Source organism: Cenococcum geophilum (genome assembly GCF_001692895.1).
Source record: "Cenococcum geophilum 1.58 unplaced genomic scaffold K441scaffold_8, whole genome shotgun sequence".
Taxonomy (NCBI): domain Eukaryota; kingdom Fungi; phylum Ascomycota; class Dothideomycetes; order Gloniales; family Gloniaceae; genus Cenococcum; species Cenococcum geophilum.
Genome location: NW_027137566.1, coordinates 2,340,462 through 2,366,440, shown reverse-complemented (window position 1 = coordinate 2,366,440; position 25,979 = coordinate 2,340,462). Strand labels below are relative to the sequence as shown.

Here is a 25,979-nt window from a genome sequence, read left to right as displayed (position 1 = left end):
GGAATCAAGTCCGTTCGTTCCGCGTTCCTCGACCACTGGTATCATGTCGCTTCGTTTTACCCCGCGACTCCACTATTGTTACGGTCTTTGCATCACCAACCTGCATTACTCTTGGGCTTTCCGTTCTACTACTCTGAAACATATACTATTAATTCATTAGAGTATTACCATCCCGTAAGCTGCTACATTTGTCATTATGCCAATGCATTCCGACCTCTACATTGACGTATCTAAATTCGATGCATCAAAAGTCTCCGAAAAGACTGCGAAGCTCAATAATACCCTTATCAAGATTCTGGAGGGTGGGCCTAGATGGTACGAGGTATCCCAGCGCTCAATTAGACTACCTTTGTTTGCGAATTCTCGTTAACTATTTAATGTCTAGGTTGGAGCAGAGAAATACCGAAAGCTGCGCTGGAATGGAGAAACACCTCTTCCCAAACCAGTTGTAATCGAATCCGGAGAAAATTTTACTATACCATCTCGTGAACCTGGAAGAGATATTCCGTGTCGAATGTTCAAGCCTGCAAAGGGTGAGGTAAAGGGTCTCTACATGCACATCCATGGAGGCGGTTGGGTCTTGCAGTCAGAAGCCCAGTAAGCTGACCGAGGAGGACATATCGAAGCACGATACTAACATGTAATAGTCAGGATCCGTTGTTAAAGTACATGGCAGATAATACCGGTCTGGCTGTTTTGTCGATTGGATACAGACTTGCTCCAGAAGACCCGTTCCCGGCTGGCCCGGAAGATTGTTATGACGCCGCGGAATATCTTATTAAGAACGGAAAGGAGAGGTTCGGCGGTGAACTAATGTTCATGGGCGGCGAGGTGAGACTACTTCCTTTCTCTACGCTCTTCACGGGCTCTCCCTAGAGTAGCTGTAATTCATGCATAATAATACTGACGAGAAGCTCTATCCAGTCCGCCGGAGGCCACCTCTCCGCCCTCACAGTAATCTACCTTCTCCCTCGCCACCCCAATTTCTCCTTCCGCGGCCTCCTCCTACACTTCGGAGCTTACGACCTCTCTGGCTTCCTCCCCATGGTAGAACACCATGATCGCGGCCTCGTTATCGATTTCGGTATCATGCAGCGCTACATCGACGTTTTTGTTCCCAACACGACTCCTACGCAGCGACGTGACCCTACCATCTCGCCCTTTTTCGCCGACATTAGAGGCCTCAAGTTGCCTCCAGCGCTCTTCACATGTGGCACCGAGGACCCGCTCCTAGACGACACGGTCATGATGGGCGCAAAGTGGATGATGTGGGGGAACGAGGCTGTGGTACGCATCTACAATGGCGCGCCGCATGGCTATATTATGTTTCCGCCTGGGGCGTGCGATGCAGTTCAGGAGGGATTAGATGCGTCGACGGAGTTTGTCCTGGAGAAGCTCAAGTGAGGCAGGGGATTCAGATAGTTTTGCACCCTGATTCTACACGCTCTATGCGGATTTCAACGGGAATAAATTCATTGGCTATGACTCCTCCTAATGCATTCTTCAAAACTTACCTAATGTGTAATAGTGCGGCACCCCCCGCAGCACCTCCCCAAGCTTACTCTGTACTGCAAGCGAGGCATGGCCTATATATCCCCAAAGACGACCTCAAAAATGGTCGCAATTACTCCTCTTTTGCTTTCAACTACCGCTGAAATACAATGACCTCCCTCGCAGCCTACAGTGTCATCTTTCCGCCTCCGCCACCTAAGCAGCTTCCCGCATCCCCACAATCGCGCGCTGATATCCAGCACGTAGAAGAGCACGGGTACGTGGTTCTGGAGAATTGCTTCTCGCCTCGAGAAGCAGAGGCGGCGAAGGCAGAGATCGAGAGGCTGAGCACGAAGGATGGGAGGACTGTAATGGGGCGGAATGTGTTTGAGGGTGTAAATACGACCAGGATTTATTCGTTGCTGAAAAAGTAAGTTTTGAGATATGGGTCTTGGCCTGGCTGACCGGAAGGCTAGGACAAGGAAAGTCTAATCAGCCTGTGCTAATGGAGAGGGTTTTGGCATTGAATGATTGGTTTCTGGATCCAGTACGTGGAAGGAAAGGAGAGGAAAGGGGGAACAAGTTGATTGGCTAATTTATTGGGGTATAATATCACGCTTTTTCATTCTATTCAGATTAGCCCAGGAGAGAGTGCATAAGTGAGTGAAGTTTACTTCTATCATAAATAGCTCAAGGTTCTGGTGAGGGGGAGGAGGAAAGAGAATAGTATGGATAATTGCTGTCATGTAGGTGGAGAAACTTTATCGTTAGCAACTGTGTTAAAGATAGCTCTGAAACAGTCACACTGATTGACTGGAATTTGTTTTTAGGAGCTGCATCACGATGACGGGTATTGCAATGTACCAAGGCCACGACCTCCATTGAGTACGGCAATCATAATTGGTATGTACTTTTACACTATCTCGATAAAGTTTGATACCTTCCCCTGTCCAGTTCCTCGGCTCGGCTTACCCACTCGACGACTTCACCGCGCAAAACGGCCCCACAAATATAGCACTAGGCTTACACTAATGGCCCACCGGCCGCCTCCCTGACTGCCCTGAAGCTGTACTCACTGCATGTCCTGCAGAGAGCGTGATTTATTTCCTCGGAGCAGCGTGGCATTGTGGGGGAAAGAATGAGGGCAATCCCGAGGAATATCTTAACGGTACAGCATTGCCAACCTTACGGAGGTATCACGATTCTATTCTTCAGTTGATACGTATAAGAGACAGGAAGGAACTGCCCAAAGAGAATTGAGATAGTAAGGTGATAAAAGGCAGCTGATTAAAACATAGATCTGCCTAATTGAAAACTAGATGCTTGTCGTGGAACCACGAAAGTTAGATGAGATTTCGGAGAGCATTGTGAAAACGATGGGCTACAATACGCATCGACCGTTCATCGGCTATGGTAAGTTTTTCAAACTGAGAGCGCTGTGCTAGGCTGATGGAAGTATTAGTGGACAGTATGAACCCGCGGAAGGGGGTTGCCAGACTAACGCATTCAGCTCAGAATCCTGTAGATCAGGACCCGCCGACGTTTGCAACGAAGTGGGGGAGTAAACTGTAAAAGAGAGGGTAGTAATAGAAACATAGGCGTAGGCTAAGATGAAGCCATGATATGACATCCAGCTCAGCCAACTGTGCAATAAATGAAGAGGTTTAGGCATCTAGCGCGGTTTTCCTTAGAGTGCATCGTATAGAACTAGTGACTGAAAATGCAAGGGAATATCTCTTGAATAAAATTAACAATTTTATGATCGTATACTTTATATCCGTACTTCATGTCAATGTAACTCCTCTTCCCATGAAAACCTTCTGGGATAGTGATGCTCGTCTTGTTTCACTCTGCTAGGTTCATCAGGTAGAGCCTCCATCTCATATATGGGCACATGCTCCATCTCCAGTGGTGTGCTAGGTATATGCGCACGCTTCTCATCATCCCTGGAGGTTTCCAATTCAGCCGATATTTCATGTATTCCCTCATGCTCTAGCTCTATGGGACTAGATATTCGCAGCCGCGATACTGGCTTCTTACTACGCCTGCGTTTCAAGAAGACAACAATTGCGAGTACGATTGTTACCAGTCCCCCAATTCCGATGCCTACGCCCACGCCAATAGCAACTCCATTCGGCTGGTTATGGGTTGAGGATCCTGAATTGCTAGTCATAGCGGCTGCTATTGATGTAGTCGTTGAGACGGGGGAATACGGAATCGTTGTCATGATGTCCGCAACGCCAAGTGTGAATATATTGGTTGAATTGCTGCAGCAATCATAGCCGCGCCCGCAACAATATTGGCCTGGGCTGCCCGAACAGCTCTGGAGTCCTTGGCCGGAGTCGATACTGTCGAGCGCTGTTGATTTTGGTCAGCTAAATGTTGCAGTCCATGACGCATCCTAATGTTAAAATTTCGCGAATCAGGTGTTTTGAGAAAATAGAATTGCGGCACCTACGACCAAGACAAAAGTTTGGACACGCTGATGACTTCCACGTTGAATCAGTACAACTGCTTCGGTAGAATTTATAGTGGTAAGTTTTTCGGTTATTTGGCCCGGGAGCGCAGAGACGGTTGCCCAAACAGACAAAACCAGGTCCACAGCATGTGGATACATTAGCGGTAGGGTTGCAGGGAGACCCTTTAGATTCGAGACCACCAGGAAAGTAGCATGTTGTATTAGACGCGATAGAGATATCGGCAAATAAGTAGAGTGCTAGAAACAAGTATAGAAAGTGGGTCTCGGAGAAATGTTGTCGAAAATTACGGATACCGAGCATTTTATCGTCAGAACGTTGGTCAACGTGTTGCTCCGCTGTCCTTCCTAAGACATTCGAGACGCTTGTTCTCAAAGACTGTTGTAAAACACACACGCGCCCTTCATCGAAATGCTGATGAGCGACGCTTCGGTACCGGTCCGGATCCACGCGTTTCGGCTGGAAGGAAAAAGCTGATAATGCAGTGTAGTGGAAGCGCAAAATTCTGTGATAGGAAATCCAGGTCCGATAAATTAGCGACGGGTCCCTCTGCGGTATCCGAGTGAATTAACACGGCTGATCCTGGGATTGCATGGTTAACTTATTATACCAGAGAACAAGGTCGCCTCCGGGAGACTCGAGGAGTTGCTAGGCGGCCATAATATATAAATGCGGCGGCGATCACCTGGGCTGTCAAGGCTTAGCTGGCTAGCGAGCACCATGTCTTCCATTCAGTTTCTGATGTTGCGCTTGCCCCTGTAGACGCCATTAAGGTTGCATAAGCTTGATCATCCCGGCGTCGCCGTCTGTGACGGCATGATGCCGTGATTGATTTCGCGGTCCACCCTAAAGGGACCCATGTGCTAACGTCAGCAATGTGTTCGTTCTCTCTCCTGAGTGCTGTATGGTGCTATTGGCCATTGAGCAAAAGGTCATCGAGGATTTTGTGGGAGGGCTTAACTTACAGTGGTGCTGCGGCTGGGTTGAGCAATGAGCCACGCTTTGTCATCCATATGACTAGTCGGCCTCCAGCGAGTCACAGCCGAAGATGGAAGCAATACAGGTTCAGCTCTCTTGTGCTGATGTGAGAGACATTATGACTACGCATCTCTTCAATTCCGGTGGTTAGCGGAGCCACTTCCGTACGGCCTTTTTGTAGGGGAAAGTTGGCAAAACACGCTAACCACCGGATGCGCTATGATGCTGTATTTTCGCGACAATCGCCAAGTACAAAGAACCGCCATAGTCTCCACTTTTTTATCAGATCGACGTATTAAACTGCGGCGCAGTTCCTTCTAATTCGCTCGTCGATCGATGGGTATGTTGAGCATGCACATCACGCATCAGCATTTAAGAACATTCCTCTTCCTCTATTTGTCAACTTCTAACGCACCATTTTGCTTGCTGAAGATTCTTTTTCTTCAGAATGTGGTCCATACCTTTCATTATTTGTTTGCTTCTGGCTACCACAGGGCAAGCTATCCAATCTCCAATACTAAAGCCAGGTGATGGTTGCGGCAAATCATTGCCCGCGAAAGTTACCCCAGGGGGTGCATCTGCAAACATATCCATCTCCAGTGGTGGCCTGGACCGCAGTTATCTCATTCACGTCCCGCGGAATTATGACATCAACACCCCTGTACCCCTCATCCTTTCTTACCACGGACGCACAAAGAACGCTTCTGAGCAAGAACTACTCTCTCAGTTCTCTAATTCGTCGTATAATCCTAATGCAATCGCCGTGTATCCCCAAGGTGTAGCCGTAAGCAATCTCTTTACTCCATTTCAAGTTAGACCCAAGTTGTGCCTTTTCCGCATGCAACCAACATTTACACTTGATATACGCCCATATCTAACCCAACTCGTAGAACTCAAGAGGTATCCGCCAGTGGTACGGTGACCCCGACGCACCCACCACTATCAATGACATATCCTTCACCTCTGACCTAATCTCCCATCTACTTTCACGCTACTGCCTCGATCCTACTCGAGTCTACGCTGCAGGCAAATCCAATGGTGGCGGCCTTGTCGGCCTGCTTGCCTGCGACCCCACCACTTCCAGCCAAATCGCCGCTTTTGCTCCAGTCTCTGGGGCCTTCTACCTCAACAAAACTACTGGCAAACTCCCACCCTGTAACACTTCTCGCCTACCAATTCCAATTATCGAATTCCACGGATGGAAGGACCACACAATCTACTATCTCGGCGGCCCAGGCAACTCATCCCGTGGAAATACAACCTCGGTTCTCGCATGGGTCGATGGCTGGGCGACCCGCGATAATTTCAGCGTGTCTCAGAATGTAAGCAGTTCTGTGTGCCCGTCTCCCTTTAAGAAGGTAACGAAGTACAACTGGAATGACACGGTTGAGCATTATAATATAAGTAACTTGTTTCATGATTGGCCGAGCACGTATCCGAATGATGATACACACTTGACCACATGTTTTGATGCGACAAGTGTTATCATGGACTTTTTTAGCCGGTGGACTTTGTAGACGGTTTGAAGAAAGGTCAGGAAAGATTATAGTTAACACACACGTATAGAATGTACATGAACTTCCTTAGACTTTTGCAGGCCGTTCAAATAAAATGATATATGCATTGTGGGTTACAACTTTAATCATAAGGAGCATCATGGGTATCCACACGCTTGCGCCCTAAGATCAAGTGGTCCGTGCAGAACACCGAATCAAAACAACGCGTATAGCCTTATTTAATTAATCTGATTGGGTAGTTCTTATCGATAACAGTAGGACGCAAACCAGCGTGTTAAGGGATAGATACGGAGCAGGGCGGGCCTCGGTAAGTAGTTTAGCGCTGTTGCTGCCTCACGAGCACCCCTTTGCACCTCCACCTCCATGTTCTTGCAACAAGTCCTTTTGAGTTCCTGCATCCTAAGAGGTCAACTTCCATCAACTCATCACTACACAGAAAGAACAGCCAACCTTTCAGATCGTTCTGATAAGGCTGCCATGAATAGTAGCCCAACCTTCCTCGCGCTACTGTACGGCAAGGGGGTTCTTCACAGCACTTCAAGACCTGAAGCGCGTACCGTGACAAAGCAGATGAGCAGTCCCTCAGCCTTGCCATACACTGTTGGGATATAACCGCTGTGCCCGAGCCACATTCGAGAAACTGCTTCTTTTACTGGAGGGTTGCAGCTTTGAGGCGCAAAGTGTCTCACCCCCAATGTGACAAGCGGATTTCCCCGTTTGGCGAACCCTCTCATCCCAGCTGTGCAATCCCACCATTCAATGATATCAACTACCGCCAGAATGTAGACACGGCTACGCGGTTGCCATGTATTATAGTAGAGGTTCTCTAGTAGGTTTATTTTGATGAGTATCTCTGCAATCTTATAATACTGTTGACAGCGTTTTCTCGAAGCAGTTGGAAAAGGAGGTATCTCAAACCAACAGCTGATGAACCATATAACGTATATGTCTGGGCACAATACGTCCACTTGCGGCACCTCCTCCTGATATAGGAGCTTCCAGATCTCCAGTTCCAGGCTCATTGGCGCTCCCCGAAGTGTTACAGCCCAGAAGCGCCTAGGTATCAGCTTGTCACATCTTCTAGCACCCCTTCCCGCAACCAAATACCTCAAAACCCTCTTACCTCCAAACTCAAAAAATTTCACATCTAGCATTGACTCCGCATTCCTATTCTTCGAGGCATTTTTCTCTTATTTTTTATTTATTATTTCCCAGCTTGTAGAGTTTATCCGCTTCCGGTTTCCAATGTGGACCGCAAACCGCATTTCGCACAATTCCCCCATACGGTCATCCTCCGTACACTCAGTACACTCCGTGCATTCTATGGCACGCTCCATCTCCATCAGCTCTCAACGCGGTTCCACAGGCTACGATTCCGACCGAAGCAGCGACACAACAGGCGAAGAAGAGTTCGTGATGCAGAATGCCACCGTACCTCCCCTCTGGCAACGGCAGGACCGTTTGTCGCAAAAGCTTGGTAACGCGGTCGCGCACGTAGCTGAAATCCGACCACCACCAGTGCATCATACTCACGCCCACGACCGGGACGATGTCAGCGAAACACACTCACGCAGCTCAACGCTCAATAATGAGCAGGAGTTCGACTGCCCGGAGAAGACACCAACGTCGCTACAGCCTAGGAAGAGTCTTGAAGAAGAGATGGAAGAGTCGGAGCCAGAGCAACAAGAGCCGCCGCGGGTGATTGGACCACTGGAGCAGCAGCTATCCGCCCTGATGTCAAAGCTAGTCTTCATGGAGCGCGAAAACCCCACCATCTCCGTCACACCAGAAGACTACCAAGCACTGCAAGCCAAGGTCAAGGCGCTGGAAGCCGAAAAGGCGACCTGGGCCGAGCGGCACGAAGCGCTGTTCGCGCTGCGCGATGAGGACGTCGCGAACAACATCAAGATCCGCGGCCTGCTGGCCGAGGAGCGTAGGGAGCATGCGTCGATGCGGAAGCTGCGCGACGACGACATCGGCAACGTCATCACACTGCGTGGCAAGCTCGCCGACGCCACGCGGAAGCTGGAGCGGCTGGAGCGGTCCGGCTTGTTGACGCCCACTTCGGGCGGCCGCCCGAAGAGTACCGCGCTCGAGCGACGGGATACCACGGATCTGTTCCAGGCGGCGAAGAATGCGGCGTTGGAGCAGAGGGTGCTGGAGCTGGAGAAGGCGAATCAGGATCTCATGAGCCAGCTTGTGGCGCTCAAGCAGGATGATGTCTCGCGCGTGGCGGCGCACGAGGCGTGGCGAGGCACGGTGAGCGACTTGGAGACCCGGCTGAAGCAGAAAGAGGAGGAGCTTTCTCGCTCGCGGCCTTCAGGTGTTGGTAGCAGCCTAAGCGTGGATTGGAATAGAATCGAAACGATGCATGAGGAGCATACGAGGTTCCGGGAGAAGATGGCGCAGAGGATGCAGCAGCTCAGGTCGGAGAAAGAGATATTGCAGAAGGAGCTGCATAGGAAAGAGGACGAGAACGCGGAGTTAGAGGCAAAGCTGGAGAAGTTGCAACATAGACTCGCTTCCGTGGTTGCTTAATTGGCGTTTGGGTTTATTCGGATAGATAGCTTAGAAATGTATTAGTGCCACTTATCTTTTTCAATGACATATCCCGCGCTGCGAACATGCCTCTCAGTTGAACTCTGTCACGAAATCCGTAAGCTACACGCTCATTAGACCCACATCTTCTCATCACATTATCAGCAAAATATCTCGGAGCTATTCTAAGTAGCATTTGAACCATGTGACGTTGGAGTTTAGTTTGGTAAAAATTTAAATAAAGGAAAGAATTTGTATTAACACCCAAGGAACCACATCGCTAATCATCGTAAAGCCTTTCGATATCTCATGCCCCATGTGTGGATATCCCTTCCGCTGGTGCATCCCGTCCTACCGTTATCGATAAGAGCTAGCCAATAGAATCATAGGATCAAGGTTCAGTGACCATACGCGTATTTTTTGATTCTGGTGTTCGCGCACGGTCCAACTCCCGTAGGACTTCACTGTTGCAAGGGATATGGCATTGCGTTAAAAAGGAGTGGGACGTTAAAATATCGTACTTAGTTATGAGGATCTAACTACATGCGGCCGTCAAACCTCATATTGAACTCGTCAATATTGAGGTTGACGATTCTCGGAGGTGACTTCTTAATCAGGAGTAGTCTGTGGCTATGCACGCCAAAATAGCGTCAATATTGAGACGTATTCTTCTGCGAAAGGTCCCTAATGAATGATTGTCACGGAAACAAACCAAAAAAATAACAAATGGAGTCTGTTTATGTAAGCAGGAAACGCGTGTGGAGGACTCTTCCAGATTCTTCCTCACAGTTTTGCAAGAAGGACAGGCCCAAGATGACAACACGAATTGTAGAAGATAACGTGAGTATAAAGACCAGAAGTTATGGCTCTATCAAGTCGCTAACCCTAGGAAACTCGACAATGCTCGAGAGGCTCACATGCAAGGGATTCAAAGATGAGATTGGTACAGTGAAAGACCTCGGCTTATGGAAATGGAGATGTAGCGAGACACTAAGAGCCGTGTTACGTCATCTATCCGCGAGAGCTTAAACGTCAGGGGAAGGTCGCATAGCCTAGGCAATTCGAAAAGTAAAGTCTAGGGTAGTTCAGGATACCAATCTTCGCCTCTCTCCCAAACGGGGGAAAGGCCATATGTTTCAGGAAATCCTATATTAATGGACTCAAAATTTCGGCTATTACCGATGTCTGAGGGACGGAGGGCATCCGGGGAGGTTGCGGCTTGCTCGGGCCGTGACACGTGATGTTGAACTAACGAGGAACTATCCACGATCGATGTCTCAAGTTCATCAGCATAATTAGCGGTAGACACCGTTACATACAGGTATACGCTCAGCATTAAGGGGAGGGAGAAGCCTCTATAATCTTAACGGTCGATTATCTATATTATACACCCCCCCCCTAACACGCAGTATTCAAGTTAAGAGAGGGAAGATAGAGACGACAGAGGGGGAAGGAGGCTTATCGCGTCAATCGCGTTAGGAACGCGTTAAGACAGCTAAGGCCTTTAAATACAATAGTTACGAGAGCAATATAGAAGATACGGTTCACGTAGCAGCAGTAGCCCCTAGGGCACCACGATCAAAGCGTATAGGGAAAAAACTACGTCTTAAGGATTAGATAGGGTTAACAAGAAACCGCGTAATAGCTAAAAAGAGAGCAGAGTAATCGGTAATAATAGCTACCACAGCAAACTAAGTAATAATTAAGAAGATAAATATAACAAGCATGCAGATTAAGGTGCTAACTAACCTAGTTACGTTATTACTAGGGGTAATAGAGGAATAGAAAGAGGTATAAGCGAACTAAATTAAAGCCCTTACCGAAATATTTATAGAGTAAATTAACGCGCTTAGAGCAGAGGTTATGGAAAAGATGGAGGTAATCTAGACCTAATTATCTAACATTTAAACACTACTGAGCGCGGATCTATTGTACGCGGAGGTTACCTGTACGCCGCTAAATAGTTAACTAAGCAACCTAACGTCCTTCCCGTTAAGGAACACTATGCTATTAACTATTACTAATACGCTATACTGTATAGTTAATATATCTAGAGTTAAAGAAGAAAATAAGAATAAAGCATAACTGGGGGTAATTAGGTAAGTAATTAAAAGTAATATATATATAACAGAAGGCCACAAGAGCTAGTGCTGCGCAGCAGTAATTAAAAACCCTAGGAACCCTATACGCATTAGGATAACTTATAGGAATAAAGTTAAGCTCTAATATATAAAAGAAGCGGCCTAAAAAACCTTAGTATTTAGTGTTTGGGTACTATAAAACCAGCTCTACCTAGTAAAAATTAACAACGCTAACTAAACAGCAGTTCTTAACTAGAAAGGAAAGATTTAAGATAAAGTAGTAGAGGTGCTAGGAAAAGAGAATAATGTATATATAGCCTAAATAGGATAGCTCAGTAAAAAAGACACAGGAAAGGAATATAGATTAATAGTTGTATACGTTACTAAAAGTAGTAAGGCAGTATAGTTGCTGTAGGATTAATACTTTTATATTATAGGGGAATCAGCCTATATTAGAACCTATAAACCTAAAAGCGGTCTAATATAATGCTACTAGTGTTAGACACTAGGATATAAAGCATTCGTATATATAAGACCACAAGTATATGCTAGATGCGCTTAAGAAGGACATTATTATAANAACTNCTAAGGATAGATTNNAAAGTGTATACCTTNCNGAGGACCANATAAATNNTTTAGTAAAAATTGTTAAGTGCTTTATCCTACCCGCTATATATAAGACACTTTAGGTACTTTAACTAAATATCTAAAAGCAAAGTATAGTATAGTAGAGCCTAATAAATAATGAACAACTAAAAGACTTTAGAGTGTTAGTAATATTAGAGCTATATATATAGAAAACGGATAATATAGTTATAATAGTCCCTATAGGACACCCAAATTAAACTAAGGTAATACCTACGGCTTAGTATAAAGAGAGGTGGGCGGTATGGAGTATACTATGGATTTAAAAAGATATCAAGGCTATATAGGTGCTAGTATAATCGGCAGACCTTACCGCGGTGGTACTGCGCCTTCCTAATAGATTAGTACTGGTAGTATTAGTATACGTTAAGGGAAAGAATACAGAAGCACTATAAGATATAACTAGTAAACTATGCTAACTAATCTAAGAAATATAGAATAAGATAGGTATATAAACCGATATAATACTCGCAGGAGACTTTAATTAGCACAATTAGCTATAGGGAGGAAATGACGTCTTACTAGTGAGATAGGGAGAAGCCGACCTAATTATTGATTTTATAGGAGATTACTTCCTATATAGCCTGCTGCCTAGGGGTATAAAAATATAGTAAAATAGCAACTATAAGATAACAATTAACCTAATCCTAGTATTAGATAAGCTAGTATTTATAATAGTAAAGTGCATTATATATAAGATAGAACACAGATCTAATTATAGGGTAATTGAGACGACATTTAATATTACGGTCCCTAAACGCGCTATAAAATAGAGAATGCTTTTTAAGAACGTATTATAGAATGAAATTAGGAATAGGATTGCTACCGCCCTCTGTATTATTCTAGTAGGCGGTAAAATACAGCAGTAAATAGACTGGCTTATAGAGGTAGTACTAGAGGCAGTTTACGTATTAACTCCGAAATCTAGACCGTTACTATATATAAAAAGGTAGTGGATAATAGATCTTATAAAGCTCCGCCGAGTATACACTTACTAAAGGAACTAAATAAAAAACTAATACTAAGCGGGCCAGATAGTACTAGAACTAAAGTAATAAGTAAAGGAGGCCTTAAAGGAATACTATAATGTAATACGGAAATAGAAAAGAACATATTAGAATAACTTCCTGGCCAATAATATAAATATTTAATAAGTAGTAAAATACCTTAACCTAAGCGGTAACTTAGCGTTTAATAAGATACCACTGTTAGTAAGGATAGATAGATTTACTATAAAAGGCAAAGATAAGCAAGCAGTAGAGCTATTAACTACGTTCTTTCCTTTGCTACTAGTAAAAATAGAGAATAAAGGTCTGTGGCCTTAACAAACGCTAATACTAATACCGCGTCTTATAATAGAAGAGGTGGAACGGAAGATATTTATAGTAAAGCCTTAGAAAGCGCTAGGGGACGACGGCCTACTAACAATAGTGTGGAGGTAGATATAGCTGGTAATAAAAAATAGGGTCCTGCTCCTCTTTTAGACCTTACTAGATAAGGGCGACCTTCTTAACCAATAGAGAAATGCTAAGATTATACCGCTTAAGAAGCTAAATAAAGGAGACTATATAAAGGCAAGGGCATAGAGGCCTATCTCTCTACTATCTACGTTAGGTAAGGTGCTAGAGTCTATAGTTACTAAGAGAATATTGCACGCGGTAGAGACCTTTAAACTACTACCTATAAATTACTTTAGGGTAAAGAAGGGGCGCTCCACTAAATAGGCGCTACTACTACTATAAGAATATATCTATAACGCATAAAGGTCTAAGAAGGTACTTAGCCTTATTAGCTTTAATATAAAGGGTATATATAACGGAGTATATAAAGAGAGGCTACTATAGAGGCTTATAGTAAGAGGTATACCACTAGTACTAGTACGGTAGATCAATGCATTCTGCTCTAATTGTATAGCAACTATCTTGGTTAACGGCTATACCTCTAACTAGCAATAGTTACTACAAATAGGACTACTATAAGGATTGCCGCTCTCGCTAATACTATTCCTCTTTTTTAACGCTAATCTAGTCTAGCACTAGCTTAATATAAATAGAGGCTTAATAGCGTTTGTGGATAACTATAATATATAAATTATAGGACCATTAGTAGCAGCAAACTGTAAAGGCATTTAGGCTATTATTAATAGAGTAATAAACTGGGAGAAATAAAGCGGCGTAACGTTTAAAAGTAAAAAGACTATACTAGTATACTTTATAAGAAACGCGGACCGGACTAATACTACCCCATTTATAATTAAAGGAAAAATAGTTATACTAAGGCATATAGCTAAGATCCTAAGGGTAGTTATAGATGCGGAGCTTCGGTATAAGCAATATATCGCAAAAGCAGCCACTAAGGGCCTTATCGCAGCTATAGCACTAAAGAGACTCTGGATGGTATCCCCTTTGACTATAAGATAACTATTTAGGGTAATGGTAGCGCTGGCGGTAGACTACGCCTTAAATATTTAAATATACGCCTATAGGGGTTCCGCTATAGCCGTAATAAATAGGGTATAAAAAATTAGAGCGTAGGCAATTATAGGAACTTTCTGTATAGTAGCTATGGTTATTAGGGAGGCCGAAGTAAGTATACGGTTAGTACGCAAGCGGTATTTAGAGAGGGCTATTAAGTTATAGGTTAACCTTAACACGCTATATAAAACAAACCCGCTCTTAAGGCTCCGCATAAAGATACTTTAGAGGTTTACGTCCCTACTGTAGAAGATAGCCTATATATATTGATATACACCAATAGATAAAATAGAGGTTATTTAGCCCTACATAATACTACTATAGGAGGACCGACTGCCTATAAGTATTAACCTAGATAAAGATAGGGTAACTAAAGCCGCTAACTTTACCTAAGGTATATAGATNGCAACAAGCTNGTCNNGAAGNAGAGGNATAGTNGGGATNGGAGGTGTTNTCTATAATACCCTTAGCAATACGCCAAATAGGGAAGCTGTTATATACTTAATTATACTAGGACTAAGAGCAGAATAGAACCTATATATAGCTAAACTGGCGGCAATATTAATAGCGATAAGGTACTTACTATTAGATCTATAGGAGAGACAGATTACTATATTTACTAATAATTAGGTAGCACTACTAGTAATTAGCTAACCTAAGTAACAATCTAGCCAAATAAGTATTGCACAGATCTATAACACAGCCCGTATATTAAGGTAAAGAAGTAACCGTTTTCTTATTGTATAGGTCCCTTAAGGGGAGTTTAAACTAGGTAAGAAGGCAAAAGTAATAGTATAGTAAGCCACTATATAAGGACGCCTACCGCGAGGATAACAACACTAGGCTAAGGCTATAATAATAAATACCGCAAGAATAAAATAGTAGGGTAGGAAAACACTACCAGAAGAAGTAGGAAGGTATTTAAGAAAAATGGATATAGTACTACTAGGTAAATATACCCGTAGGCTATATAACTCCCTTAAGCAAAAAGAGGTAAATATATTAGCCTAGTTACGGATAGGAATAATATAACTTAATAGGTATCTACACCGCATTAGAGTAGTAGAATTAGATTAATATAATTATAAATAGGTAAGAGAAATAGTTAAATACTTTCTCTTTAGGTATATAAAATAGATATTATATTAAGAGCAAATGCTGTAGTAAACAGATATAAGAAGAGGCAGCTTATCCTTTTATCTTAGGGGGAAGGCGTTAACTAACTCTAGATAGTAGACACTAAATATAGACGCGGTCTAAGTAACAGTAAAATACGCAATAGCTACCAGACGACTTAAGGCAGAATTAAATTAATAACCTATCCACCATAGTTAGAAACTCCCCCCCCTCCTCTACGCTTTAACTAACCCACACTACGCACCCTCGTGCCACCAGCAGATCTCGCTTTAATTGCCAAAGATAGGACACTAAACACTTAAAGGAACAGCCCCCCCAAAACCACCTGCTACTAACCACTTATAAGATCTCGTAGAATAAGGCATAAGTAATACTAGGGAATACTAAATAAGGTATATATACGGGCTTATACAAAAATATAGCGAGACTAAAGGAAGCGTAATTATATAATATAGTACTAGTGCCCTTTAGGCTTAGTGCCTCCGGGCGGAATAAACTTCATCATCATCATCTCAAGTTCATCAGCTACGAGGGGGTCGTATAGCTGAGATAATTGGCTTGGGGTAATGTAAGTGGTGGCTACGTCGTTGCTGATATGACTTCTTGGCCCTATTGACAGATTGTCTTGTTGGGAGGAGTGATCTAGCGGTTGTGTATCGACAGTAGCGTGTGATCGCCTCGAACTAACAAAGGGTTAATATCAAACCAGGTAAATTGGTGGGAACTTTGAGATATGTACCGCTCGATAACTTTGTCAACTTCATCAGGTTCACGTGGGTGCTGGGTCGTGACGTGAGTTTTGAAGTTGTCGCGTCGAGGCCAAGACTTATCGCGCTTTTTACATCCTTTCACAGTGCAAACGTAGCTTTCCCCACTGAATTCGCCATGAACAGAACGTTTGTGTCGCTTTAGATCGTGTGAGTTGCTAAAACCATTGGTCCGTTTACAGCCACTGTAGTTACAGATGTGCTGACTACTCTGCTTTCTAGGTTTTGTTAGTCATCTACAAACAATGGTCTGGTAGAAGAATTGTGAAAACACACCTCGGATTGGAGGAAGACTGAAGGACTTCTTTGGGCCGAGACACACGGCATTGCAGGTCTGGCGTGAAAGACGAACCAGAAATAGTCCTTGAACGGTTTGCTGAAGCAGAGCTGAGCAGGCCACTTTCTATCGGGAGTCCGTGCATACCGGGAAAGTTTTCGATAGAACCGGACAGGAATGGATTTACTTCTTCGGTCGTGAACCCATTATTTGAGAGCCATTGGCGGGCGTCGGTATGGGGAATATCAGTTGTGCGAGTCTGGACATTCGGAGTTCTCTGTTCATGAGCTCCCAACATTAAAGAGTCCGGTAGTGACACTTCAACATTGATGAGATCATTAGGTGCCGACTCCAACGATCCGTGGCTTCCAGCTGCATTGTTTGACTTCTCCTCTTCTAGACCGGAAAAGATGGTAGGAGCCAACTCATGTAAGTGATGTATATAATGTGAGTACAGCAGAGCGAATTCTGATGTCTTATTGCAAATTGGGCAGTTCAACAGTCCATCTTGTACCTGAGATCCATGACTAATAAAAAAATGATGAGCCAAGGCTTGAAAGCCCTCGACGATAGTGTCTTGCTCATAGCACCCTGGAAAGACACAGGGATATGGCTCCCAGAATTGAGTGAAGCGGATCCGTGAGATGTATGCAGTGGTCTCGATGATATTTTTATTCATTGCTTCTTAACGATATATTCATTCATAAGGAGTGATAATAATTAAATATTTTAATAGCCCTTATGAATGAATATTCATAAGATTATAAATATATATAGAGACTTAAAGCTCTCATGGGGTAGTAGGGTGTAGTAAAAGGATACTAAGGTGTAAACACAGGACCAGTTTTACACTGTACGTTCTAATATATACGCAAGAGTCAAATTTTTTAGACTCGCCCACAGATGCTTCCTTTCTATAATATTATTTAACACCCCCCCCCTAATACCAACCACAATTTAGTACCATGCCTCCTTCTCTCTCACAATCCATTGTTATTAACTCTGATAGCAATTCTAACGCCCAATTAGAACTATCTGAGCTTAAAAGCGAGCTCTTTAAAGACCTAAATCCCAACAAAGAATGCGACGCGTCACTCTCTTCCAAGTCCTCCCCCCAATTCTCCCCCCAATCCTTTAAACAGGCCCATAAAAAACGGAAAGTTCGGGCTATAAATACATAGGCTCTCACGCGTAAGCCTGTTGGTAGTAAGCCGCTTATAAATAGTAAAGGAAGGCGATACTGGTACTATAGGCAATATATATTTTGGCGTAATGTAGTCACCATAAATATACGCACTTATCTATTTAACGCCCACGGCGTAGTTATTAAAGAGGAAGACTCAGTTATTAAGCGGGCCACACAGCAGAGTCTTTAGGGCCTGTTCCACAAGCAAGGAGAGCTTTATACGCAGCAGCTTAAAAGGCAGAAGAACACTATACTACAAGAGAGCGTAAATCCAGCCCTAGTACGCGATGCCCTTGCACAGCTAATTATGGTTCAAAATCTACCATATAAGGCAGTAACTTGGCTAGAGCTTTAAGCGCTACTTCTTACAGTAAACTACACCTATAAAGAGGCTCTAATAGACTCCGATACTACGGTACCTAGAATAATTAAGGAGTCCTACGTCCTTAATAAGGAAGTTCTTAAGCAGAAGCTGCAGTCCTCTCTTACATCAATACACCTCTTACTTAACGCCTGGACTTCGCCAAATTAAAAGACTTTTATTGCAATCTATAGTCACTTTATTAACGATATAGGCGTACTTTAGAAGGCTCTACTTACTCTACCTTTCCTTCCTAGTAAACACGGCGGTGACGAGCAGGTAGAAGTCCTCTGGCAAGTCCTTAAGGACTACCAAATACTTAACAAGGTTAGATACTATATAGGCGATAATCACGGCAGTAATAATAAACTTCTTCAAGAGCTATCTAAGAGGCTTCAGAAAGCAGGGATAGAAGCTTAATATAATCCACAGCAACACTATATTCGCTGCTATAGGCACGTACTTAATATAGCCGCACAAGCTTTCTTCTTCTTAGAGGATAAGGAAGCCGTCAATGCTGCCTTTAAGGAGGCTCGCAAGAAGCTTAAGGTAGAGTTAGATCTTAAGGACGATCGGATTAAGGAGCTCCTTACTAAAAGGTTTAAAAAAGGGAAGGCTAGCCAGTTTACTTATTGCCAGATTAGTCCTCTAGGAAAGTTATATAACGTCGTTATACATATTCAAAGCTCTAACGCCCACTATAATTACTTTATCGCAACCGCTCTTTAAGCTATTCCTATAGATAATAACATATAGTAGAACTCGTGGTATTATATAATCTTAGTGGCTCTTAAATTAAAAGACGTAATTGCAAAATATTAAGAGCAGTATATTAAGGAATTTAATAAGAAGGACATCCTTAACGCCGCCGATTGGAGAGCTCTTAAAAATATTAGAGACTTTCTATAGCCCTTCTAGAGAGTTATAAAAGAGACGGAAGGTAACAAGGCTACCCTTAATAAGGTACTTTATACAATGGATTTTATAGTAGAGCACTTCAAATCAGCTCTATATAAGTACGCAGCCAACCTAAAGCTCTGCGACTGTATTCGAACCAGCTGGTACGCCTTTAATAAATACTACCTTAAGACCGACGAAGTCACCGTGTACGGCGCAGCCTTACTATTGGCTCCTCACCGTAGGAAGGCCTACATCGATCGCAACTAGAAAGCTTCTTGGAGGAAGCCCGTAGTTAATGCGGCCCGGAGGCTTTGGGTAAATAAGTATAAGGATAAGTATGCAAGTCAAGCAGAAGAGGAAGATATTGCTCGCGATTAGGAGCCTAACNAGTACNATATATGGAACAGGAAGCAGTNAATCCTTAACGCGATTNAGGATNAATTTAAACACTTTATTAACGCCTCCCCTACNAATCTTCCTGCTGGTACTACTGCCCTTAATTAGTGGCTTAATCCAAGCAATCACGTAGACTACCCATCGCTCTACCGTATGGCAATAGATATCTTATCTATACTACCTATGTCAGCTAAACCAGAGCGAATATTTTCCGGAGCTTAAAGGACAATTACTTAGCAACGGATAAAGCTTGGGCNAGCGAATATTAAGCGATCNGAGTGCTTAAAGTNNTNGGTAAGAGGAGGAGTTNTANAAGGCTGGAGGAGGCAGCTACTNGTGAATATAAGGGGGNGAGGGAAGGGGTAGAGGACTCTATNGAGACGTCGCCTAGATCAATTTAGGTACAACACCATGCCAAGACTGTTGATATTGCCTATATCTACAATATCGCGATTATTCATTCATATCGCGATATTCTAATTGGCTTATGAATTAAATACGATATTAGGCCTATTTATTCATTCATTCATCATCGAGACCACTGGATGTATGAACCCGTTACAAAAGTGGAGTTTGTTGCTGTGTTAACCCTGTCCGTTGGGACAGAACTTCCGAGGCCAGAGTCGTGGGATTTCGATGCATCAGCTCGTGAGATAGAAGCGCTGTCTGGCTGGGATTCAGAATAAAGGATCTCCCGCTCCGGCGCATCGCTTGCTGCCTGGCGACGCTTCAATTGGTCCTCGTAGAACTTCCCCAAGCGGCCTACTACCTTCTTATTCGCCTGAGGAAATTTGGTCTGGACCTTTTCAAAAAATAAGTCAAAAGGGGAACAGCTCGTGGATAAGGTTACAACCGGCACTCGATTCTCGTGAGATGGTTTAATGCCGGAACTGGACATCAGGATTCCAGTGAGACGATCAAGACCATCGAGAATTGTTTTTCTGTCATGTAAGCCATCCTCGGCAGTAAATCCAGCGCTGCATTTTTCGCAATCGCTTCCTTCAATAATATATTGTGCTTCGTCATGCAACGCACTTGCGCCTATTGGTTGTAGTATTCCGTGTCGAGCATTGGGTAAATGAATTACATGATGGATGAGATCTGGCAACAATGGATCAGTTGGTTTCTACCCTCAGTTTCGAGAATCCTCACTCACCTCGAGACAAGATGTTCCCTATTTCTATCAAAGTCCGGAGCGTGACCTTCTTGACATCAAAATTCTGTAGTAGACTACTGTCTACTCCAACCGTGCGTACATTAACGGTTTCGCCCCACAGGCAAAATGTAGCGAAGAGCTTTCGAACAGGCACACCCAGAGAGTTGCTCAAGGCCGAATTCTGCTCGATCTTTTGTAGCAAGGTCTGGTATAGGCCAGCACACAGATCAAAGTATCGTGTAAAGATCCCACCATCATCCGGTCCCCCCTCGATCGGTACAGTTTCCCGCCAGCCACGGATGGCTTCTTCGCTATCATGAGTAACACGTAGTGTGTTCTCCAACATGGGATTCGAGGTGCCACAATCTCGGCTCATGGTCGGCAGCGTGAGCTAATAATCGTACCATTTGAGAGAGTTTACACCTGTTAGAGTAGCCTTCGCTCAATTGGCGATAGATGTTAGCGCCACAGGGCGGGGATATACCAAAAGCAAACAGGTAGAAGTAGTTTTGAATCGTGAGCGATGATATCTATCCTGATTATAGTTTCGAGTTGGTTTTGCAAATTTGGATAAAGCATATCGTGACGGACCTTCGGGTTGGACATGATGATCGAGTTCGCACGACAGCACGCCCCGCCCTGCTAATGGAGGCATTTAAGGCGTGAAAGGGCTATTGCCTTCAAAACCAGGGTTTTGGAGTAATGTATTGGTGGGTATGAAAAGTGAAGTATGCGTTGGCAATTTTGAACAAGGCGTTTTCAGGCGCGGGGTCTGCCCGCACTGCAGCCTTGTTGATAGCTCTTTAAAGTCCTGCACATAGTCAAGAGATAAGAACATTTTTAATATTCCAAATTCTTCTAACATACACCTATGATGAATAGACCTAGAAGGTCTGAGGTCGCGATCGCGACAAGTATCAAGATGATACTGAAAACCTTGGTGGAGATTACCGAAAATCTCCATACCCTGCGGCACCTCTCGAGGGAAATCCACTGGATTGGTTTAGAGTTGGATGTTCAAAGTCTCGCATTTAAGGAAACTTGTCGATTCTTGATGCAGTTGGATGGAGATGAAGGAACCATATTGATGGATTTGGGCAGCAGCCTTTGGTCTGAGGGAAATCTCAACAGCCGGAGCATTCAGTTCTTAGGGCGCAAGAGCAATGAATGCGGCCAACTTTTGATCAACATGCAGGAAGATCTTGTAAAAGTTAAGCGGTCGTCCGCTCATGTGTCAAAGGTTAGTTACTAATTTGGCCACTGGGATGTTACCTAACTGTGTTCAGGGCGAACAGTTGAATGAGATTCCTGGGGATCGACGACATATCGTGGATATCGATTTCAGCAAAAGCATTTGTGAAAAGAGTGTGTCGAGTTTGATGCACCACAACAACCAGCTCTCCGCTTTGCAAGCAGCACTTTAACAGGAGCAACCTGAAGATCTAAATTGCCCTAAACCGACTGAGACAAACATCATTTTGCTAGCAAGGTTTGACACGATTCGCCGTGCAGCCATTAAAGTACACGCAGATCTGTACGAAAGATTTTCCCCAGTCCATCAAAAGTCGCATGTTGCAAAGATCGCTTTAGATGCTGAAGTGAGAGGAGAGTTTGCCCGCCTGAGTTTCATCATGTTATCCAAAGTGACCCATGAAACTTCCGGAGTCGATAAGTTGCCAACATGGGCCTATTTTCAAGCTATTGTACCAGGCAATGATATTTCTAGGTTATCGCCATCTGTTAATTCGTTGTGCGGCTCTATTACCACCAGCCATGCCTCACATCCTGGCAAAGGCCTCTATAAACCTCGAGGGCAGCGTCCAATCCGATCAAATATATCCAAACCTATCGCCCAGTTCAAAAACCTCAAAGCACATAGGAGAGAGAAGTTCGAACTATTATCGGTACCACGGCTTATGAGCATTCCACACATGACTTTCCCTAAGGAGAAGTTGTGTTCGACGGAGGCTACAAGCATGACATGCTTAGAAAAGAGTATAAATTCAAAGGCACAGGTGAACTATTCATGGAAGATGGAGCTCGACCGCTCTTCAGTGGACATGGGAGCTGGGCCTGAGGCGATCGACTACATCACCAAAGTGGCAGTCTACAAGAGCCAGGGTTGTTTTGGATAAATCTTATCGCGATAAGACGGAATGGATATCCTTATCGCGATAAGGATATCCATTGCATTTTATCGCGATAAGTCTTGGCATACCCCAAATAATCTTTCAGTCGCCTTCTTCTTTATTATTATATAAAAATAACTAATTTAAACCTAGTAAATAAAGTTATATTATCCTTTTCTTTTAAATATTAGTAGGTGGCTCTATATATAGCTCTACATCTGGCTTTACGCATGGAAGCTTTGTATACAGAGGCTCCGCACGAAGCTCTGCACAAAGCTCTGTGGAAGCTCTGCACAAAGCTCTGCGGAAAGCTCTGCACAAAGCTCTGCGCAAAGCTCTGCAGAAGCTCTGCGCGAAGCTCTGCGCGAAGCTCTGCACGAAGCTTTGCGCGAAGCTCTGCACGAAGCTCTGCGACGGAGGCTCTGCACGAAGCCCTGTATACAAAAGCTCTGCACGATGGCTCTGCGTACGACGGTTCTGCATACGACGGCTCTACTACGGAGGCTCTATATAAAAGCTTTGTGCAGAGCTTTGTGCAGAGCCTCCGCAGAGCTTCGTGTAGAGCTTCATGCAAAGCTTTATACAGAGCCTCGTGCAAAGCCTTGTGTAAAGCCTTGTGCAAAGCTTCATGCAAAGCCTCTATACGCAAAGCTTTATGAATATCTGCCAAATTCTACCAAATTCTGCTAAGTCCACCGAATTCTGCCAAATTCTGCTTGGTTGGGGTAGAAAAGCCCCGCATAGGGCACTTTTATCCTTATCGATTGTGATATTTTATGCATTTTCTATTGGATAAAGGATATTTTATGCTCGCTTATTCGCATTATCCAAAACAACCCTGACAAGAGCTGTGATCGTTCCACAAAGATGAGGAGTGTATCCCTTGAAGATGTATTACGAAGTTCTTCACAAAATGTAAGTGTTGAGTTCCAGCTTGGAGTTGCTCGTCGACTAGCGATTGCCGTACTTCAGTATCATTCAACGCCCTGGCTGGATAGCGAATGGGGAATTCAGGATGTGTGCTTCTTCAACGCACCGGATTTGTCTTCGGATGACGCGCTTGAGACTCTCCACCTCGAAGTAAAATCAAGACTGTGTGATGCGGAAAAAAGTCAATTTGTTGAGAATGCAGTGGAAGAGAATGATGGGAATGACCAGATATCCATCAGCAACATGACCATATTCAGACTTGGTGTAGCTCTCCTTGAGCTCGCATACTTGACGCCGTTCCGGTGGCTTAGAGAACGAGAGGATATGAGTGACTTGATCGCTGCTCAACGGCTGTCCAGCAGAATGCCTCCTCTTGGACCGACGTATCAACAAATTGTCCAAAGGTGTCTCAAATGGGCACGAAGAAACGATGGGTTACTCCAGGCGAGACTTCAATGGGCTATTTACAGTGATGTGGTTTCCCCACTAGAACACATGTTAAGATGCCTGAAGATCGAGAATAAAGCGCTAGATACTGGAGTCCGTGTTCTTGTGGAGGGAGATGAAACAGTAGATGCAGAGTGAGTTTGCTACGTATCCCGTATATTGCTGTGAAATCTTATCTGGACAGCATTGTTTTTGTTCATGGCCTTAAAGGAGGTTCCATTAAAAATTGGACCCAAGGTGGAATTTGCTGGCCAAGAGATTTGCTCTCGGATAGGATTGACCATTGCGCTAGGATCATGACGGTACGTTGCAATCCCTTACTTTAAGTGAAACTTAGCTCCAGATCTGATGTTTCGATGAATGAAATAGTGGGGTTATGACTCTACCTCATACTCAGCTTCGGACGGCCTGTCATTACTGGCCGAAACACTTCTCAAAGATCTGGAAACCACAAGGCGAACGGGAATTGAAAGAGAAAGGCCACTTCTATTTGTATGCCACAGTTTAGGTGGGCTAGTAGTTAAGCAGGTGATTAGCCTCAAAGAGTACAAATTGATGGAACGGCTAACCTTTGAAGGCCTTAATACGGTCAAAAGAGTACAGTGGGCAGGGTTCAACCTTGGGAAGGATTTATTCTTGCACTGTTGAAGTTATATTCTTCGGCACTCCTCACCGTGGCAGCTTTACCGCTACCATTTCTCAGGTGGTGACTAATATTGCAAATATTTTCTTCAAGCAGTCCCAAGATAATTTGTGGATTCATCAAGATCAGAATGCGCTCGAACGTCAGAGCAAGTCATTTGCTGCAATCTCCACAACTATGACTCTCCTATCCATCTTTGAGGAGCAACCGACAAACCATGAAGGGATCGTGAGTACATTGTTCACAGTGCCAGCCCACGTGCTGCTGACGCTACTATAGCTCGTTCCGGAGTGCTCTGCTCACTTGGAAGGCCTGAATGCAACGATATTTGGTATTCCAGGTGCGTTTTCTATAGTTATTTTGCAATAACAGTGTCTGACTTTACAGAAAATCATGTATACCTATGTAAATTCACAGCTGCGGACTCAATATACTTCGAGAGTATAGTGCACTCTATTTTCAAGTCAATCAGCAGAGCCGTTGAGTTGAAAAGGAAGAAACGGGACGGTTTGTTCCATGCCCCAGACTTGGTCAGTTCTTGCTGATACCCATAGCAATTCTAGGCTCTCTGCGATCAGGAGACTCGAGACTTGGTCGTGAAAATATTCGTTGGGATCGGGACAGCTCCTGCTCATGGATTTTGAAAGACGTCCGGTTCTTGGATTGGCTTCAGCAAGACACGGGGATTCTCCGGATTTCTGGAAAGTCCGGTTTTGGAAAACCAACCTTGATGAACCACATCGTTGAGCATTTGCGAATGAGTAGAGCACTAGAATATTGTCCAATGGTGGGCACGTCCATTTTTCTTGATAAAGGGGGTTCGCGGGGATCGATCATCGGCCTTCTCAAGATGATAATATTGAGAGTATTCGGGGATTTTCCGGACATAATCCCAATCGCTCTCCCAGAGCAATGGGATTCTCTTCACATAAACGTTCCTTGCCATGAGTTCGAATGGCCGGAAGCCATTCTTTGGAATATTTTGCTAGGCATCCTGGATCAGACTGCCGTATCTGTCTATATTTGCTGCTTTATTGATGGTCTTGATGAGTACGACCGTTATGCCCAGGACGTACTTTGTTTGATTCACAGGCTCGCGAATCATAAGGATTTTGGTGTTCGTATGAAGATCTGTGTTTCAAGTTCGCCGCTTTCGATATTTGAATCTCATTTCAAAGGGGTAAGAACTATTAGGCTATACCAGCATACTTGGCCCGATTGTGACAGTGTGTCCAGCAATCAGCTACACTGACAGCGCGCTGCTGATATGCGAATCAAACTTTGGCTTGGCGCTCAGGAAGCGACCCGATTGGACGCGAAGTGGTCAAAGTTCGCTGAACACTCGCTAAGAGCTGACTGTTGGCCACATTGGCCCGATATAACTACCGGTTTACATCGAAGGCAGAATCTTTTCCCATTCGAACGCCAGTTCAGAGGTTTACTTTAATC

At 44.2% G+C, this 25,979-nt stretch overlaps 8 protein-coding genes across 8 annotated transcripts; 7 read left to right on the top strand and 1 right to left on the bottom strand.

Annotated features, from left to right (window-relative positions):
- Positions 1-196: 196 nt before the first annotated feature.
- Positions 197-1,404, top strand: K441DRAFT_545813 (uncharacterized protein; the record flags this gene model as incomplete). The annotated part of the gene is made up of 4 exons (XM_067642833.1): positions 197-322; positions 386-597; positions 648-831; positions 925-1,404. 4 exons carry the CDS (start codon positions 197-199, stop codon positions 1,402-1,404), a joined length of 1,002 nt encoding a protein of 333 aa, XP_067507595.1.
- Positions 1,405-1,661: 257 nt separating this feature from the next.
- On the top strand, positions 1,662-3,063 carry K441DRAFT_674737 (uncharacterized protein; the record flags this gene model as incomplete). Its single annotated transcript, XM_067650788.1, has 8 exons — positions 1,662-1,921; positions 1,963-2,038; positions 2,181-2,237; positions 2,322-2,394; positions 2,582-2,659; positions 2,727-2,755; positions 2,811-2,904; positions 2,954-3,063. 8 exons carry the CDS (start codon positions 1,662-1,664, stop codon positions 3,061-3,063), a joined length of 777 nt encoding a protein of 258 aa, XP_067507594.1.
- Positions 2,799-4,469, bottom strand: K441DRAFT_343572 (uncharacterized protein). The gene is made up of 3 exons (XM_067641277.1): positions 3,950-4,469; positions 2,994-3,849; positions 2,799-2,937 (listed from the first exon to the last, which is right to left on the bottom strand). Exons 1-2 carry the CDS (start codon positions 4,269-4,271, stop codon positions 3,281-3,283), a joined length of 891 nt encoding a protein of 296 aa, XP_067507593.1. The 5' UTR covers positions 4,272-4,469; the 3' UTR covers positions 2,799-2,937; positions 2,994-3,280.
- An 822-nt stretch (positions 4,470-5,291) lies between these two features.
- On the top strand, positions 5,292-6,577 carry K441DRAFT_655040 (carbohydrate esterase family 1 protein). The gene is made up of 2 exons (XM_067647775.1): positions 5,292-5,730; positions 5,837-6,577. Exons 1-2 carry the CDS (start codon positions 5,395-5,397, stop codon positions 6,461-6,463), a joined length of 963 nt encoding a protein of 320 aa, XP_067507592.1. The 5' UTR covers positions 5,292-5,394; the 3' UTR covers positions 6,464-6,577.
- Positions 6,578-7,816: 1,239 nt separating this feature from the next.
- Positions 7,817-8,974, top strand: K441DRAFT_513957 (uncharacterized protein; the record flags this gene model as incomplete). The annotated part of the gene is made up of 1 exon (XM_067642103.1): positions 7,817-8,974. A coding segment is annotated over one exon (1,158 nt), but the record flags the coding sequence as incomplete, so codon positions are not given.
- Positions 8,975-21,216: 12,242 nt separating this feature from the next.
- Positions 21,217-21,864, top strand: K441DRAFT_343370 (uncharacterized protein). The gene is made up of 2 exons (XM_067641276.1): positions 21,217-21,621; positions 21,668-21,864. Exons 1-2 carry the CDS (start codon positions 21,253-21,255, stop codon positions 21,803-21,805), a joined length of 507 nt encoding a protein of 168 aa, XP_067507590.1. The 5' UTR covers positions 21,217-21,252; the 3' UTR covers positions 21,806-21,864.
- A 1,513-nt stretch (positions 21,865-23,377) lies between these two features.
- On the top strand, positions 23,378-24,025 carry K441DRAFT_604899 (uncharacterized protein; the record flags this gene model as incomplete). Its single annotated transcript, XM_067645357.1, has 1 exon — positions 23,378-24,025. The coding sequence occupies one exon, from the start codon at positions 23,378-23,380 to the stop codon at positions 24,023-24,025; it is 648 nt and encodes a 215-aa protein (XP_067507589.1).
- A 47-nt stretch (positions 24,026-24,072) lies between these two features.
- K441DRAFT_546247 (uncharacterized protein) lies at positions 24,073-24,809 on the top strand (the record flags this gene model as incomplete). Its single annotated transcript, XM_067642848.1, has 3 exons — positions 24,073-24,189; positions 24,257-24,415; positions 24,465-24,809. Coding segments are annotated over 3 exons (621 nt in total), but the record flags the coding sequence as incomplete, so codon positions are not given.
- Positions 24,810-25,979: the final 1,170 nt, after the last annotated feature.

Bases quoted from the DNA above. Each gene is read 5' to 3' on its own strand.
- K441DRAFT_655040 (XM_067647775.1), top strand. From the start codon at position 5,395: ATGTGGTCCATACCTTTCATTATTTGTTTGCTTCTGGCTACCACAGGG. The intron at 5,731-5,836 runs GTAAGCAATCTC...CCCAACTCGTAG, and splicing joins TGTATCCCCAAGGTGTAGCC to AACTCAAGAGGTATCCGCCA.
- K441DRAFT_343370 (XM_067641276.1), top strand. From the start codon at position 21,253: ATGATGAATAGACCTAGAAGGTCTGAGGTCGCGATCGCGACAAGTATC. The intron at 21,622-21,667 runs GTTAGTTACTAA...AACTGTGTTCAG, and splicing joins CGTCCGCTCATGTGTCAAAG to GGCGAACAGTTGAATGAGAT.
- K441DRAFT_343572 (XM_067641277.1), bottom strand. From the start codon at position 4,271: ATGCTCGGTATCCGTAATTTTCGACAACATTTCTCCGAGACCCACTTT. The intron at 3,850-3,949 runs GTAGGTGCCGCA...CAAAATCAACAG, and splicing joins TCCAAACTTTTGTCTTGGTC to CGCTCGACAGTATCGACTCC.